We start from the raw sequence: 17,267 nt of genomic DNA on the forward strand, positions 1-17,267 counted from the left end.
TTTTTTCCTTCTGGAGCTCCAAATTACATCATTTTGGTGTAAAGGCACCTGATGCCAGGACATAAAGCCAAGGCTATGTTGTTCAGGGACAGAGCTAGAGCTGGTGGTCCTTCCAGAAGCAGTTTACTTGCACACAGCAAGTTTTCAATTAAACCACCTTGGAACAATTCCTTTATCCTCAGGGCCAGACAGTGCCAACCAGCCTTTGCCAGTGATTTAATGCAGCTATGCCCATTGGTCTGTGCATGGACATCCAAGGAATGAGGTAGGTGTCCATCTGCCCAAGCTTCTCCAGGGGAATAGAATAGAATAGAATAGAATAGAATAGAATAGAATAGAATAGAATAGAATAGAATAGACCAGGTTGGAAGAGACCTTCGAGATCATCACGTCCAACCTATCATCCAATACCATCTATCAGCTAAACCATGGCACCAAGCACCCCATCAAGTCTCCTCCTAAACACCTCCAGTGATGGCTGCTCCACCACTTCCCCAGGCAGCACATTCCAATGGTAAATCACTCTCTCTATGAAGAACATCTTCCTAATATCCAGCCTAAACCTCCTCTGGGGCAGCTTGAGACTGTGTCCTCTTGTTCTGATGCTGGTTGCCTGTGAGAAGAGACCAACCCCCTCCTGGCTATGACATTTCTTCAGGTAGTTGTAGATGGCAATAAGGTCTCCCCTGAGCCTCCTCTTCTCCAGGCTAAGTACCCCCAGCTCCCTCAGCCTCTCCTCACAGGACTTGTGCTCCAAACCCCTCCCCAGCTTTGTTACCCTTCTCTGGACATGTTCCAGCAACTCAACATCTTTCCTAAACTGAAGGCCCCAGAACTGGACACAGGACTCAAGGTGTGCCCTAACCAGTGTTGAGTACAGTCACAGCTTACAGCAGAAACATCCTAGAATGAATCAAATTGGAAGAGACCCTCAAAGATCATCCTGTCCATCACTCCCTGCAGTGAGCAGGGACTTCTTTAACTAGATCTGGTTGCTCAGGATCCCATCAAGTTTGACCATAAGCCTCTGTGGGTGAAGAGCCTCACTAGCCTCAAGACTGGGGATGCCTCAGGGTAAATAAAGGTGCTTTACAAGATGCCCTGTTACCTTGGGTGACCAGGAGATGAGTTGTACCCTCCTAATCCACAAACAAAAGCTCTGATAGATCTTGTAACAAGGTGGTAATGTAAAAATACCACTCTGTCTTCTGCCCAGAAGGAGACTATGCAGTCCACATCAGGTCCCAATCCTGAACATCTTCCTGAAGCCCACTTCTCAGAGATACTGACATTAATGAGTGAGGGGTAGGATAGGGTACCCATGAGTGTCCTCCTTTACAGGTGGGCATGGGGTGACTTGTAGAGCACATGATCACTCCCAAACCTGTGTGGAGAGAGGTGCTGGAGAGCATTTGTCCCTAAATCAGGTTGGCTCTGAGCCTTTCAGAAAGGCCACTGAGGCTGTTGGAGATACACATAGAATCATAGTATCAGTCAGGGTTGGAAGGGACCACAAGGATCATCTAGTTCCGACCCCCCTGCCATGGGCAGGGACACCCCACACTAGGGCTATATGGACGCGATGATCTTGAAGGTCTCTTCCAACCTGGTTTGGTTTATTCTAAATAGATCAGCCTGGCCAGAGCCTCATCCAGCCTGGTCTTAAACACCTCCAGGGATGGGGCCTCAACCACCTCCCTGGACAAACCATTCCAGGGCTTCACCACTCTCCTAGTGAAGAACTTCTTCCTCACGTCCAGTCTGCACATCAGGTGCAGCCCTGGCTCTGGAGGGTATCCCCCAGCTCACAGGATCAGCGTGGTGGCTGTGAGCACTGGTATGACAGAAGTTGTCTTCCTGATCACACTCATCCTGCTAGGGAGGGATGAGACAGCATTGTGCTTTAAAGAGCATCCCCGACCCTATCAGCAAGAGATGAGATATCCTAATTATGGCAGCACAGGCGAGGATCCAGGCCGTATCAGCCAGCACAGAAAGGTAAACAAGCAATATAACAATGGACCCTTAACACTCATTAGCTGTGTCAGATAATACCTCACTTTTTCTCCCTTTGGGGCTTAAAATCTAATTAAGATTTTCCAACAATAAATTTCAGTTATGCTCGCTCCCTTTTGTTCTTTTTAGGATCACACCAAGACGCAGCCACCAGCTGGCTGCACGGCTCCCAGGAAGGCAGCCCCACCGTGCTCAGCCAGCCTAACTCGCAGGCTTGATGGACAAGGGAAACTGAGGCAGGATGGCATCACCAGCTGTGCAGAGGTCGGCTCCCACTAGGGAGCTGACACCGTGGCTCTTGCAAAAGATATTTTCCCCAGGATAGTGAACTCCCAAGGGGAACTCGCTGGGAGAAAGCAAGCATCAAGCTTCCTAGGTTAGCAGAAAAGCCCCATCCCTCTGTTTGCTTGGAGCTACCACTGCAGGAGGGATCCATGGGGAAGAGAATCCAACAGCATGAGATTTAACACATCCAAGTGCCGGGTTCTGCACATTGGCCACAACAACCCCATGCAGTGCTACAGGCTGGGGTCAGAGTGGCTGGAGAGCAGCCAGGCAGAAAGGGACCTGGGGGTACTGGTCGATGGTAGGCTGAACATGAGCCTGCAGTGTGCCCAGGCAGCCAAGAGGGCCAATGGCATCAGGAACAGCGTGGCCAGCAGGAGCAGGGAGGTCATTCTGCCCCTGTACACTGCACTGGTTAGGCCACACCTCAAGTACTGCGTCCAGTTCTGGGCCCCTCGGTTTAGGAAGGAGGTTGACTTGCTGGAACGAGTCCAGAGAAGAGCAACAAAGTTGGTGAGGGGTTTGGAACACAAGCCCTGTGAGGAGAGGCTGAAGGAGCTGGGGTTGCTCAGCCTGGAGAAGAGGAGACTCAGGGGTGACCTTATCACTCTCTACAACTACCTGAAGGGAGGTTGTAGACAGGCGGATGATGGTCTCTTCTCCCAGGCACCCAGTACCAGAACAAGAGGACACAGTCTCAGGCTGCACCAGGGGAGGTTCAGGTTGGATGTTAGGAAGAAGTTCTATACAGAGAGAGTGATTGCCCATTGGAATGGGTTGCCCAGGGAGGTGGTGGAGTCACCACCATTGGAGGTGTTCAGAAGGAGACTTGATGGGGTGCTTGGTGCCATGGGTTAGCTGTTTGGGTGGGTTGGATTGGTTGATGGGTTGGACACGATGATCTTGAAGGTCTCTTCCAACCTGGTTTGGTTTATTCTAATAAAGGTTTATTCTAATAAAGAGACTCACCGAGCCCCCAGCGCTCCAAACGCAGGCACTGCTGGGCGAATGACTCAGGCAGTGTCGGGGTGTGCACAGGGCAGGGAATAAACTCCCGCTGTTACTCATTATAAGGATGTTGTTTCGAACTCCTTTTGCAACAGAGAGGTAAAAATTAATGGGTTCCCCCCTCCTCTCACCACACCCCCAGCCCCCAGCCCGAGTGCTGACGCGGCAGGAGCAGGCAATGACTAATCCTCCTTAAACCCTGCTGAGCGAAGCATTACTGCTCGGCTCCCGGGAGCTTGTTTTTTCCAAACCAGCCTGAGGTCTGGCACCTGCGAGAGAAAAGCCAGGGGAGCAGCACCCATCATGGGCACCAGTGCAGAGGGCCAGGACACAGTCTGGGGCCGGCCCCACCTTCAGCTGCCCGAGGGAAGGTGATAGACGGGAACAGCTCTGCCTCGATGCTGCAGGCGGCAGCTGTCATGCCTCTGCACCCGGAGGCTTGATGCCTCCAGCCCTTCTGCCTGCTTTCTTCTACCCCCATGCGGTTTCTCAGCCAGAATAGAATAGAATAGAATAGAATAGAATAGAATAGAATAGAATAGAATAGAATAGAATAGAATAGAATAGAATAGAATAGAATAGAATAAACCAGGTTGGAAGAGACCTTCAAGATCATCGCGTCCAACCTATCATCCAACACCACCTAATCAACTAACCCATGCAACCAAGCACCCTGTCAAGTCTCCTCCTGAACACCTCCACTGATGGTGACTCCACCACCACCTCGGGCAGTCCATTCCAATGGGCAATCACTCTCTCTGTGCAAAACTTCCTCCTGACCTCCAGCTGGAACCTCCCCTGGCACAGCCTGAGAGTGTGTCCTCTTGTTCTGGTACTGGCTGCCTGGGAGAAGAGACCAACCCCCACCTGGCTACAACCTCCCTTCAGGTAGTTGTAGACAGCAATAAGGTCACCCCTGAGTCTCCTCTTCTCCAGGCTAAGCAACCCCAGCTCCCTCAGCCTCTCCTCACAGGGATTGTGCTCCAAACCCCTCCCCAGCTTTGTTGCCCTTCTCTGGACTCGTTCCAGCAAGTCAACCTCCTTCCTAAACTGAGGGGCCCAGAACTGGACACAGGACTCAAGGTGTGGCCTAACCAGTGCAGTGTAGAGGGGCAGAATGACCTCCCTGCTCCTGCTGACCACACTGTTCTTAATGCAGGCCAGGATGCCATTGGCCCTCTTGGCTGCCTGGGCACACTGCAGGCTCATGTTCATCCTACCATCAGCCAGCACCCCCAGGTCCCTCTCTGCCTGGCTGCTCTCCAGCCACTCTGACCCCAGCCTGTAGCACTGCATGGGGTTGTTGTGGCCAATGTGCAGAACCCAGCACTTGGATGTGTTCAGTCTCATGCCGTTGGACTCTGCCCATCTGTCCAGCCTGTCGAGGTCTCTCTGCAGAGCTCTCTCTACCCTCTAGCAGATCAACTCCTGTCCCCAGCTTGGTGTCATCAGCAAACCTACTGATGATAGACTCAATGCCCTCATCCAGATCATCAATAAAGATGTTAAAGAGGATGGGGCCCAGCACTGATCCCTGGGGGACTCCACTACTGACTGGCTGCCAGCTGGATGTGGCACCATTCACCACCACTGATCTCTCAAAGATGAGTCTTCAGGGTGTTTTCAAAACCTTTGCCTCCGTGAGGCTCTTTGGGGAAATGCCTTTCAGGGTATGTCTGTTGCTGGAAGGCTCCTGTTCTACTTCCAAACCTGCTTTTTTTGGGTCACCACCCCCTAGGGCCACTGAGTTACACCTGCAAGAAGCATGACAGCAGCTTGTAGTAGCACCAGGATGCAGCTCCAGACTTCAGCTCCACCCGGGAGGGTTGCCAGCAGTGGGAAGTGGCCTGTTTTCAACTGAGCTCCCCAGCAGGACTGTTACAGCTTTGCTTGAGGGACTATCCAGCAGGTTTTGGCAGTTTAGGAAAGCAGAATGTTTTGCAAGCCCCTGCCTGGGGAAGAATCCTGGGCAGCACCTTCTCCAGGAAAGGCTCAGGGCTTTTAAGGTCACTGGCAAGCACAGAGGAAAAGGGGACAGCCTTTGCAGCAGGAAAGCTTGGTTAAGGTTGAGAGAAAACAGAGCAGGAGCTCTGCTAGTGAGAGGCAAAGAGGTACCTTCAGCCCCAACAGCCCCTTGCCTGTTTCTGGCATCACTGCCTGCAAATGGGCTTCCAAAGCACCTCCTGAGCAGAGACCAGGGCTCTTCCCAGATCCAAACCCTTCACAGCAGGTCTAACATTTCCCCTTGCTTTGATGCTCAGCAGAAAGCAAGAGATGGCTCAAGCACCTGATGTCCTCTTGACTTGTCATCTTGACACCTATTTCACCTTGCATTTACACAGCACTAAGCAAAACAGAGCCCCCAAATCCCCTTGGTCCCTCCAAACCCAGTGGTCACCAAAAATGCCCCTGCTTATAAGCCCTTCATCCCATCCCTCCCAGGCCTGCTCCACTTGCAGCTCCTCTTTTTTCTCACTGGTCCAGGGGAGGACTCTGCACACCACTTACACAACTGTTGTTCCAGGGAAGGCCAAGGTGTTACAGGTCTCTCTATCTGTAAATGCTGTGATTTGGCAGCACTCATGGCTGCTGTCATGGTGTGCCCAGTGCTACCCACACCACAGCAGAAAATGGAGTGGTTAATGAACAGCTTGGCAGGAGCAGGTTGCACCATGGCCAGCTGCCCTGAGGAGGCCCAGCACTGTCCAGAGCAGCCCCCAGCCACATCCTGGCAACCCTGGTAAGTAATTGGCATTCACAGTCTCCAGCCTTGGGAATGGTCTCCTGTTGGCTGTGGCCAGTAGAGCACTGCCTTTTACTTATTAAGCTGTGCTGGGATGTGTTGGGTTGGTGCCACGTCTCAAGTTCCCCCCCTGGCAAATGGATGGGAATGATAGAATAGAATAGAATAGAATAAACCAGGTTGGAAGAGACCTTCAATATCATCACGTCCAACCTATCACCCAACACCACCTAATCAACTAACCCATGGCACCAAGCACCCTGTCAAGTCTCCTCCTGAACACCTCCAGTGACGGCGACTCCACCACCTCCCTGGGCAGCCCATTCCAATGGGCAATCACTCTCTCTGTGTAAAACTTCCTCCTGACCTCCAGCCTGAACCTCCCCTGGCACAGCCTGAGACTGTGTCCTCTTGTTCTGGTGCTGGCTGCCTGGGAGAAGAGACCAACCTCTGCTTGTTTACAACCCCCCTTCAGGTAGTTGTAGACAGCAATAAGGTCACCCCTGAGTCTCCTCCTCTCCAGGCCTGCTCCCACATAGAGGTCTTTGTGGCTTTGGGGTGGTCCAAATGCTGAGTAAAAAGAACACAGCTCCACATTTTCTTTCCCCTGTTGACACAAAAACAAACACACAGAAGTGCTCTCGGCTGAGATGGATCCTACCCAGAAGAGATCACTGGGGAAGATCATAGAAGAATGGAATGGAATGGAATGGAATGGAATGGAATGGAATGGAATGGAATGGAATAGAATAGAATAGAATAGAATAGAATAGAATAGAATAGAATAGAATAGAATAGAATAGAATAGACCAGGTTGGAAGAGACCTTTGAGATCATCATGTCCAACCTATCATCCAATACCATCTAAATCAACTAAACCATGGCATCAAGCACCCCATCAAGTCTCCTCCTAAACACCTCCAGTGATGGTGACTCTACCACCTCCATGGGCAGCACATTCCAATGGCCAATCACTCTCTCTATGAAGAATTTCTTCCTAACATCCAGTCTAAACCTCCCCTGGCACAGCTTGAGACTGTCCTCTTGTTCTGGTGCCGGCTGCCTGGGAGAAGAGACCAACCCCCACCTGCCTACAACCTCCCTTCAGGTAGTTGTAGACAGAAAGAAGGTCTACTCTGAGCCTCTTCTTCTCCAGGTTAGGCAACCCCAGCTCCCTCAGACTCTCCTCACAGGGCTTGTGCTCAAGACCTCTCCCCAGCTTTGTTGCCCTTCTCTGGACACCTTCCAGCATCTCAACATCTTTCCTAAACTGAGAGGCCCAGAACTGGACACAAGACTCAAGGTGTGGCCTGACCAGTGCTGAGTGCAGGGCACAATGACCTCCCTGCTGCTGCTGGCCACACTACTCCTGATCCAGGCCAGGATGCCATTGGCCTTCTTGGCCGCCTGGGTTGGAAGAGTTCCTTAAAGATTCCCTAGCCCAACCCTCCTGCAGGGAGCAGAGACCGCTTCAATAAGATCAGGTTGCACAGAGCCCCACCTAACCTGACCTTGAAGGTTTCCTGAGCCAGGCTCTTCTCAGTGATGTCCAATGACAGGACAAGGGGCAACAGGTGCAAGCTGGAGCACACAAGGTGAACACAAGGGAAAACTTTTCCACTGTGAGTGTGACAGAGCCCTGGAACAGGCTGCCCAGACAGGTTGTGGAATCTCTGTCTCTGGAGGCATTCAAAACCTGCCTAGATGCATTCCTGTGTGACCTATTCTAGGTGATCCTGCTCTGGCACCAGAGTTGGACTGGATGATCTTTCAAGGTCCCTTCTAGCCCCTAACATTCTGTGATGGGGGCTTCTACCACCTCTCTGGGCAGCATGTTCCAGTGTTTCACCTCTCTCACTGTAAAAAACCTTTTCTTCCTTATCTCTAGTCTAAATCTCCTCTTTTAGAGCTTTAAACCATGACCCCTTGTCCTGTTGGAACAGGTCTTGATAAAAAGACCATCCCCAAACCTTCATGTAAGAGTTCTTTAAGTATTGAATGCCCCCTAAAGAAGGTCTCCCCAAAGCCTTCTCTTCTCCAGGCTGAGCAAGCCCAACTCTCTCAACCTTTCTTCACAGGAGAGGTGTTCCAATCACCTGATCATTTCTGTGGCCCTCCTCTCAACCTGCTCCAACAGGTTCATATCTCAGTCTAAGCACCCTTCTCACTCTTACACCACCTTCCACTGCCTGAAGGCTAGGAGGGCTGGGAGATGCCAGAAAGTCCTTTGGATTATTAGCAGAACCATTCTCTTTGCTGTCATATGGGCAACAATTCTCTTTATTGCTCACAGGGGAGATATATACAGGGGAGAAGGTTTGTTCTGACATTAAAATGCATGGTGTAGGTCATAAAAAGGAGGGTGAAATGGGAAGAAAGAAGTGGGGTTTCCATTAGCAGCTCCTCAGAGGGTGGCTGGGGGTGCAGGGAAGTCCCAGGCATTCAGTAAGGACTCTTCCATTTCTGGAGCAGGTCAGCACCCCACTGGAAACAGGGACATCAGCCTCACCAACCAGATGGGGTGACTGGCTGGATAGGAGAGGTGGCACCTCTAGACCTCTCCTGGGGGCCAATGCCCACATGGATTCCAGCTCCCGAGGCAGAAGAGCACATTCCACAGGTGGGAAGGGAAAAGATCAGGAGATGATGGTGCCATGGAGAGACTGGGGAGCTGCTGCACACAGCGGGTGCCAGTGCCCATTGCCACAGCAGGAAGTGAGAGGAGGAAGGAGGGCAGCCAGCCAGGGCCTCTGCTACATGGCCGTGGTGATCACCTTCTCCTCAGGCTCCAGGGAGTTCTCATAGGCGTGCTGGTTCTCTTTGGACCTGCAAAAGAAGAGAGCAGCACAGCAGTCAGCTCACCTCCAGCAGGAGCAGCCTCCCCAGATTCACCACTGGGGTCCTGACCTTGCTGGTGCTAGCCATGCATTGAGCAGAGTGTGAGGTGGGGAGGGAGGGAAGGGTTCCCTTGCCAGGAGGAGAGCCAAGGGTGGGGTAGGAATTGCTCTGATTTCCAGTAAGGGCTGTTTTGGCACTCAGCATCTGTGTGGTGACCTACAGCCACTTTTGGTGGTTTCCTCTGTTTAAAAGGAGTGATGTAGTGCAAGACAAATGTGGTGTAGCAGGCTGCAAGGTGGTGGGTGGGCCATGGGGCTCAGCTGCAGTAATGAGGAGATACCAGGGAGAAGGGGATGCTCCCTCACCATCTTTTGTTTAGCCCCTGGAGGGGACAGAAGCCCCAAAGCCAGGTGCATGGGACATGTGAAACCCCTGAGTGGGAGAGCTTTGTGTGTTTGAGCTGTCCCCATGGGGATGGAATAGAGCCTGGGAGCCATAGGGAGGAGGGCTGAAGCAAGTCCTTCACCTGAAGTCAGCTGCAGAGCTTAGGTATTTCCCTTCATGGCCGTTGGACATGACAGCCTCTGGCTTGTCCTCAACACTCACCACTGTCTCAGCATTTTCCCTGGAGAACAAGAAGAGAAAGGCTGAGAGAGATCAGCAGAGGGGCTGTGTTGGGGAGCAGCTTGCAATGGTGATGGGAGAGAAGAAGGGACTGCTCCAACACTACAGAGAGACAATAAGGGACCTGGATATGTGATCCTAGCCTTGGACACCCAGCCCAGCCCCCTTCCCAACCCAGGACATGGAAAGACACCCTCATGGAAAGTTTGCAGGGGCTATGTTTGGATACCCAGTGCCAACCCCTGTCTGCAGGCGGTACTGCCAGTGCTAGGCTGGCAGCCAGCAAGACTCACTTGTTAATACATGGCATTGTTTTATCCCACTAACTGGTTTTTCCAGTCATCTTCTGTGTAATGTGTTGCAAAATAGTCCCTTATGGGTCCCAACAGACACCAAGAAAAGCACTGAGGCACTGCTGGTGCTTCAGCCCAGGCTCAGGAGGGGTGTGCACCTGCACGTCCACACCTGCAAAGCTGCGATGCTTACTCTCAGATGTGAGACTGGATCACCCACAGAAGCAGCCATGAGGCAGGGACCAGGTGTTCAACCTCAACTGAAGGCTAAAAGATCAGCTCTGGAGCAAGCCTGCGGATCAAATGGTGCTAGGGGGCTTTAGCTGTGGAGTGTGTGCATATCCCTGCCTCCTCCAGTGCTCACCCAAGGGCAATTTCAGAGGTTTTTCCAAGGAGCAGCCTGGCACAAACAGCCAATATCTTGAGCTGATAGCTGCTGTCACAGTGAGAGCCCAAGGCTGGCAGTGTGCCAGGCTGCCGAGCCTCGCTGCCCACTCTTCTGAAGAGAGGCCAGATTAATTAAAACAAGCCTCCATTCCTTCTCAAGCCCTTCTCAGCATCCTCTGCCTCTGGACTGGGAGGAGGCAGCCAGACACAGGCAGAGGTGGGAAACACTACGGAGCAGGAGGCAGCAATGGACTGGGGCTCCTCCAATTTAAGGACAAAGCTTTCTCTTTGGGAGGCAAAGACAGCAGTTACAAATTAGATGCCAATCTGCTGAGCATCAGGGTACACCCCAAGCCCCCACCTCCTCAGCCTGGAGAGGCCTCAAGGATGTGCAGAAACAAAGAGACTTCTTCACCTTTGGGTGCAAAGCCTAAAGTGCCTTTTCTGGGGCAAAGGAACCAGGAACCAGGCTACAGTGCACTTTAGATCATCATCCCCAGATGACTTTGGGCTCAGGTTCAAGATCAAGTTACTGAGGCTTAGTCAGGTAGCCTGGGTCAGCTGAGCAGGAGCAGCAGCCTGTGGCTTTGCTTGGTGGCAGTAGGCAAGAGGCAACTGGTCCCACAGAGCCTTTTCCTGACAAATAAGGCAACCTTTTTTGCCTGTGCCATGGGCTTCAGGTGGAGAGTACTGCCACACCTTGGCTACCTCCCTCTTCTCGCTCTTTCCAAAGCCTCCTGATGACCTGACTCAGTCTGCTTTGCCAATGAAGCTGTCTGGGGCTTGTTTTCCCACAAATATAAAGCACCTGGGAACTGCACCCCCAAATCCATAGGATACCAGGCTCAGGCCAGCCCCCTGAGGCATGTGCCCACGTGAACCAGCAGCAGTGCTGCAGCTCTGCCGTCCCCAGTGCAGGGCGTTCTCATGACAGCATGGATGGTGCAAGCTCACACCTGGCAATGAGTAACAGGGAGCAAAGACTAGGACAGGGAGAAGAGGACAGGAAGATCAGGACAGGGAATCTTTGCTCTCCCTACCCATCTCCCAGCACAGGGATCACAGTGTTCCCAGCCCTGGCATGGGGACAGAGGCAGATGGAAGTGACCTGCGCAGAGGCAGCTAAACCCAACCCGAAGCAACCCCCAGGGCTCCCCCACTTACACTTTCTTCTTACACCAAAACCTGTTGACCACAAAAACAATGGCCACCAGGACTAGAAACACAACCACTGCAATGACACCCTGTGACCACGGCTGGAGACTGCCCCGGGCTGCAGAAAGAAAAGAGGACAGATGTTAGAAACCCATCCTCAGGCTTTATCTGCCAAGCTTCTGCCATCCAGCTCCAGCAAGGTCCAAGCCAAGAGCTGGGTCCTGCACAATCAGGCACAGGGTGGGTGACAGCAATGAAATAAAGTGCAAGTAACAGCAGTTTTGCTTCCATTTCCAAAGGGAGCACAGTGCCTTTCAGCTTTGGGGCCCTGCGTGTGCATACATACCTGCAGATGACTCTGGGATGGGGGGCAAAGGGCTGGGGGGGGGGTCATAGAGGGAGGATGTTCGCCCAAAATGGCAGGGGAAAGAAGGCAGAGGTGTTTCAGCAAGCTGTTGATTTCCCATCCCCAGATGCCACAGACATTGTTCTCAGGTTGTTTTCCAAGCACTGCTCAGTGAAACAAGGATCCCGTGACAAGGAGAGTGTACAGCTCGGTTGTCGCTCTCCCAGCAAACAGTTGCTGGCGTGGATTTCAGTAAAATGCACCATTCAACGAGTTTCCAGAGCAGCAAACTGATTTATGACGGGAAATTGAAGGCTAAAGCTTTCAGAGCAACAGCCCTCAGCGCAAAGGCCAGGCAGGACTGGCAGGGGGCCAGGCAGTGAGGGGAGCAGTGGCGGGTGGCTTGGAGCCGGCCACAGCATCCCCAGCCCCTGCCCCCCTCCAGGGTGGGACAGACTCACAGGTTCATTTTCTCTCTAGCCAGACCTAAGCAGTGGTCCAGGAACAGGTGGGAAGGCTGTGGGATGTATCCTGGACTCAAAAGGAACTCAAGGGAAGGGGGATGAGAAGAGGAAACCCTTTCTAGGACAGCTGCTCCTCGTCTCCCACCAGCTTTTGGGCAACAGAGCTTCAGATGTAGTCAAATCCATCCTTAAGTGTTGTCACACCGACACAAAAGGAGACCTTATCCACACAGACATATCCATTTGGGATTTAATTACTGTTTATTCAAGCACAGCTTTTTCTCTTTCTGCTGATGGAAACACCAACCCTTGCACATAGATGAGGCCCCCGTGTGTGGGCAGATGGTCTGGGTGGAGGATGCTCTCTACCAGCCTCAGCACCAGCCTTGCACCACTCAGACTCGGCCCCTGGCACCAATACCCCATGAATCCAAGCTGCCCAGGATGATACTTTGGTCTGATTTGGGAGCCTTATGCACTTCACCTGTCTCACAACACAACTCTATTCTATCAAGAGGAAATAATCTTCACTAGCAGCAATGAAGGTGGGCTTTGTGCTCCTCATACACAACCACGCTGGCTCCACTGCTGACAGCTCTCACCTCCCTACTCTGGTTTTAGGGTAGGGAAATTGTCCTTTGGTAAGGCCTACAAGCTCCTTGAAGCCTTACTGCAAGGGGCTTTTATTTTTAAGGCAAAACAAAACTCCTTTTCCCTCCTGCAAGTGAAGTCAACCAGGCCAGCTGGCTGCCTGTGCCAGTCTGGAAGGCGGTGGCACTCCTGGGTGAGCAGCTGGGAGACCAGCCCTGAACAATGGCCTTCAGGTCCCCTCCTCCCTCCCCAGCCTCCCTGCAGAGACACTTTCCATGTTTACTGCAAGGTCCTGTGGCCAAAACTCAAGAAGGAAGAATTCAGGCGGAAATTCCCTCCTGTATCAGTGTGTTTCAGCTGAGATCCCATCCCATCAGCAGACTACTTGGGTGGGGGAAGTGGGTACTGGGGGTGTGTTGGCAGTGAGGAAGAGCAGAGCTTCATCCCCTCTTACCCATGATGCCCACCACTCCCCTGGGTGCAGCACTTACTGCCTCCAGGGTGAGCTTTGGCAGCTTTGCTTCCTCACTCTGCCCTGGGCTATTATCTCAGCCACAATTATTTAGTACTTGTGGTTTATTTTTCCTGCAGAGGCCAGGGTTTCCAGCCTAAGCCTAGGAGGGGATGGCCAGATCCAGCCTTCAGTGAGGTTTCTGCTAGGGTTAAGGGAGTTCAAGGTCAACCGGGGAATGAAGTCAGCAATGACTGAAATGGCCAAATTTGCATCTTGTGACCTTCAAGCAAAGGAGGCGAGAAGATAAGTGGAAGGAAACCTCCTCCAAGCAGCCATGCTCAGGAGGCACTGTATGTTTTCAGAAGAGAAACCTCACTCAGAAGTTTTCACCAGCTTTCAGAGCATCCAAAGACAAAAGCAAAGCACACCAGACTAAGATCAAGCAGATCAGGCTTTGAAAGACTTCATAAAACCTGGCTGCAAGGGAAGATGAGGAGGGCAGGGAGAATGACAACTGCCTCCACATCAGGCTGAAATGCCCCTGTGGGCACAGGGGACTTACATGGGCATAAGAGAGGAGGAATGGGAACCAGGTGAAGACAAGACCTTGACAGCATCTTCTCATGGAGTGAGTATGCAGATGGCAGCCATGGGGGTCACCACCTGGCTGCAGCCCCACTGGAACGTGTCTTGCTGCCCTGCTAGGATGGATGGCCAAAAAATGAGTCTCATCCAAAGAAGTGGGACTGTGTTCCTGGAAAAATGCTCCACCAGGGATGTCCCTCCTGGGACAGCCTGGCCCTCGGGTTCTACCATGTCCTTTCCATTCTGCCCCATAGCAATGATGAGTTTTTACCTCCCATATTCAATGCCTGGTTTGAAGTCACAGACCTACTTTTCAATATATCTTCCCTGAATGCTTGGAAAGCACTGCCTGGCTCCTGTCTTTTCTCCTCTCTAAGGAAGCTGTGCCAGGCTCTGAATCCTCATTAGAGGCTTTTTGTGGGTTTTTTTCTTTCTTTTTTTCCCCTCCCAAAGCAACAGCAAAACTTTCAGTCCTGCTGACAGTAGAGACCCCAGACTGTTAAATCCTCATCAAGTTGGTAAACAAATACAGGAAGAGCGGTCAGGGCTGGGGCATCAGGAGGAGAAAAGGGGAGGGAATTTTCCAGGACTTTGGCAGCAGCAGATGAGTTTTAATTACTCCTCATTATTTCTAGCATTAGACAAAGTCCTTCCACGAAATTTCCTAAAAATAAAGCCCTAGCCATAGGAAGTTTCTCTCTTAAGTCTTCAGGAAGGGGACAGGAGGGCAATCTGCAGGGGGAAAAAAATATTTGCTCTCTCACCTCAGCAGTGATCAACATTACAGATTAACAGGAAAACCTGGGAGCTCAGGGAACAACCCAGCACAACACTCAGAGAGGGATGAGAAAGGACAGAAGGAAAAGGAAGGGGGGACAGAAGGAAAAGGAAGGGGGGACAGAAGGAAAAGGAAGGGGGGACAGAAGGAAAAGGAAGGGGGGGACAGAAGGAAAAGGAAGGGGGGGACAGAAGGAAAAGGAAGGGGGGACAGAAGGAAAAGGAAGGGGGGACAGAAGGAAAAGGAAGGGGAACAGAAGGAAAAGGAAGGGGAACAGAAGGAAAAGGACAGGGGGGACAGAAAGAAAAGGAAGGGGGGGACAGAAGGAAAAGGAAGGGGGGGACAGAAGGAAAAGGAAGGGGGGGACAGAAGGAAAAGGAAGGGGGGGACAGAAGGAAAAGGAAGGGGTTAAAAACAAAAACCCCCAAACGTTTAAGAAAACAGATAGCTCATCTCAGTGCACAGTCCTGCCAGAGGAGAATCACAACTACTTTATCTCCATGCAAGCAGGTAAGATATCCTCGGACAGCAGTTGCAGTCTTCAGCGACACAGGTAGAAGGTCTCCAAGACCTCCCAGCTCACTGGACACCCACCCATCCCTCTCTCCCACTGATGTGAAGCTGGGACCGGAGCTTAGGCAGGAGCTGGGATGGTTTTTTTTTCTCTTCCCAAAAGGCTCTTTCACAGTTGTCCCTCGTTCCCCAAGCCACCCCGCTGAGCAGATCCTGCGCGCCTGGGTCTCAGCACACCTTCCTGCCTTCCCCCCCGCCTCACTTTCCCTGGGAAGCCACTTACCTTCCTGGCAGCAGGCAGGCTCCGGCACCAGGAGCAGTCCCAGGAGGAGGAAGAGGAGGCAGTGGGCAGGCATGGCGGCAGGCAGGGCCGCAGGTTCTCGGGGTGCGGAGGAGCAGCGGAGCGGGGCCGCTCCTGGCAGGACGCTGCGCCTGGGCACGCCGCCCTCCCGCAGGAATGAGCGCTTGGTCAATTATCAAACGCATTAACGAGGGAGGCAGATGCTCACACCTGGTTATTCAAATCCTGCTGCGGGAAGGGGTGGAAGAAGGCGCCTCATGCTTTTTTTTTTCCCCTCCTGCAGAGGCTGGCTGGGAATGTGGGGCACGGTGACTTGAACGTGACAGTCCCCTTAGGGTGTGACAGCCGCAAGACATTTGCATAGGCCGAGGATGAAGAGATGACGCCCAGCTGGGTAAATCTCTTTCCGTGGTTGGGGAATGTGGCTGAACAGGACCTAGGTGTCCCTCGGATTCCCCCTCCCCAGCAGAGGAGCCAGGAAGTCAGATGATCAGGGCAATCCCAAGCACTGATACAGGCTGGGCAGCAACTGGCTTGAGAACAGCCCTGAAGAAAAGGACCTGAGGGTGCTCATGGATGAGAAGCTCAACGTGACCACCAGTGTGCACTTGCAGCCCAGAAAGCCAACCACATCCTGGACTGCATCAGGAGAAGCAGAGCTAGAAGTTCGAGGGAGATGATTCTCCCCCTCTACTCCCCTCTGGTGAGAACCCACCTGGAGTACTGTGTCCAGTTCTGGAGCCTCTATTACAGGAAGGATCTGGAGGTGCTGGAAGGTGTCCAGAGAAGGGCCATGAGGATGAGCAGAGGGCTGGAGCCCCTCTCCTATGGAGACTGAGGGAGTTGAGGCTATTGAGTCTGGAGAAGAGAAGGTTCCCAGAAGACCTAATTGTGGCCTTCCAGTATCTGAAGGGAGCTACAAGAAAGCTGAGGAGGGACTTTTTAGGGTGTCAGGGAGAGATAGGACTAGGGGGAATGGAAAAAAAAATAGAAATTAGTAGATTCAGATTGGGTTTGGATGGATGACAAACCCACACCTGCAGGAAAAAGAAAAGCTTCACAGATCGTAGAATCATAGAATTGTTAGGGTTGGAAGGGACCTCAAGCATCATCTAATTCCACCCCCCCTGCCATGGGCAGGGACACCTCACACTACATCAGGTTGCTCACATCCAGCCTGGCCTTAAAAACCTCCAGGGATGAGGCTTCCACCACCTCCCTGGGCAACCTGTGTCAGTGTCTCAGCTTCAGTTACTCCTTAAAATTGTGAGCCAGTGGTTTTGTTCTCACTTTTTCTCTTGGTGTGTCATAACATCTCTGTAAGCCCAAGCACCACAGGACCCCTGATCATTCCTCTCTGCAGCATCTGAGCTCCTGGGCTCTGGGTCTGGCATTCCCTCCCCAGGGATCCCACCTCAGTGCCAGGTCCCAGTATGGGCAGCCACAAGATACCCATGCTCAGGAACATGTAGCATCCTCAGGAATGCATATCCACTGGTGAAGGATTGCTTTCCTCCATCCTTCCTCTTTCCCCTGGGTCTAGAATAATGTCATTTATCCTAAAAGCAAGCCAGAGATTGCTTAAGCTGTACACAACCAAAGACCAGTTTCCATCTCTCTCCCAAATTCCTTTCCCTTTCCAAGGGATGGTCAAACATGGGACAATCAAAATCCCAATTCCACCCCTGACAGGTTTTGCTTACAAACTCCATGGGGCAGAGACTCTCCTGCTGCACCAAGCAAGGAAGTGCCACAACAGGGACCTGCCCATAATAAGGTCCTTATAAAAGCAATCTAGTTCTGTTATGGAGTAAAATTAGTGTAGTTGATTAAGTGGTGCTGGGTGATAGGTTGGACTTGATGACCTCAGAGGTCTTTCCCAACCT

At 52.1% G+C, this 17,267-nt stretch overlaps 1 protein-coding gene across 1 annotated transcript; it reads right to left on the reverse strand.

Annotated features, from left to right (window-relative positions):
• Window positions 1-8,314: 8,314 nt before the first annotated feature.
• Window positions 8,315-15,651, reverse strand: PDZK1IP1 (PDZK1 interacting protein 1). The gene is made up of 4 exons (XM_068163836.1): window positions 15,364-15,651; window positions 11,359-11,467; window positions 9,417-9,515; window positions 8,315-8,878 (listed from the first exon to the last, which is right to left on the reverse strand). The coding sequence occupies exons 1-4, from the start codon at window positions 15,434-15,436 to the stop codon at window positions 8,806-8,808; spliced, it is 354 nt and encodes a 117-aa protein (XP_068019937.1). The 5' UTR covers window positions 15,437-15,651; the 3' UTR covers window positions 8,315-8,805.
• Between the last annotated feature and the right edge of the window lie 1,616 nt (window positions 15,652-17,267).

Source organism: Melanerpes formicivorus, unplaced genomic scaffold (genome assembly GCF_026170545.1).
Source record: "Melanerpes formicivorus ecotype bairdi unplaced genomic scaffold, bMelFor1.0.p_v2 SCAF_75, whole genome shotgun sequence".
Classification (NCBI taxonomy): domain Eukaryota; kingdom Metazoa; phylum Chordata; class Aves; order Piciformes; family Picidae; genus Melanerpes; species Melanerpes formicivorus.

What these genes read in the sequence shown, in the direction of transcription:
- PDZK1IP1 (XM_068163836.1), bottom strand. Translation starts at nt 15,436, where the DNA reads ATGCCTGCCCACTGCCTCCTCTTCCTCCTCCTGGGACTGCTCCTGGTG. An exon ending in GCCTGCCTGCTGCCAGGAAG is followed by an intron (nt 11,468 to 15,363) that starts GTAAGTGGCTTC and finishes TTCTTTCTGCAG; the next exon opens with CCCGGGGCAGTCTCCAGCCG. An exon ending in AGCTCTGCAGCTGACTTCAG is followed by an intron (nt 8,879 to 9,416) that starts GTGAAGGACTTG and finishes CTTCTTTTGCAG; the next exon opens with GTCCAAAGAGAACCAGCACG.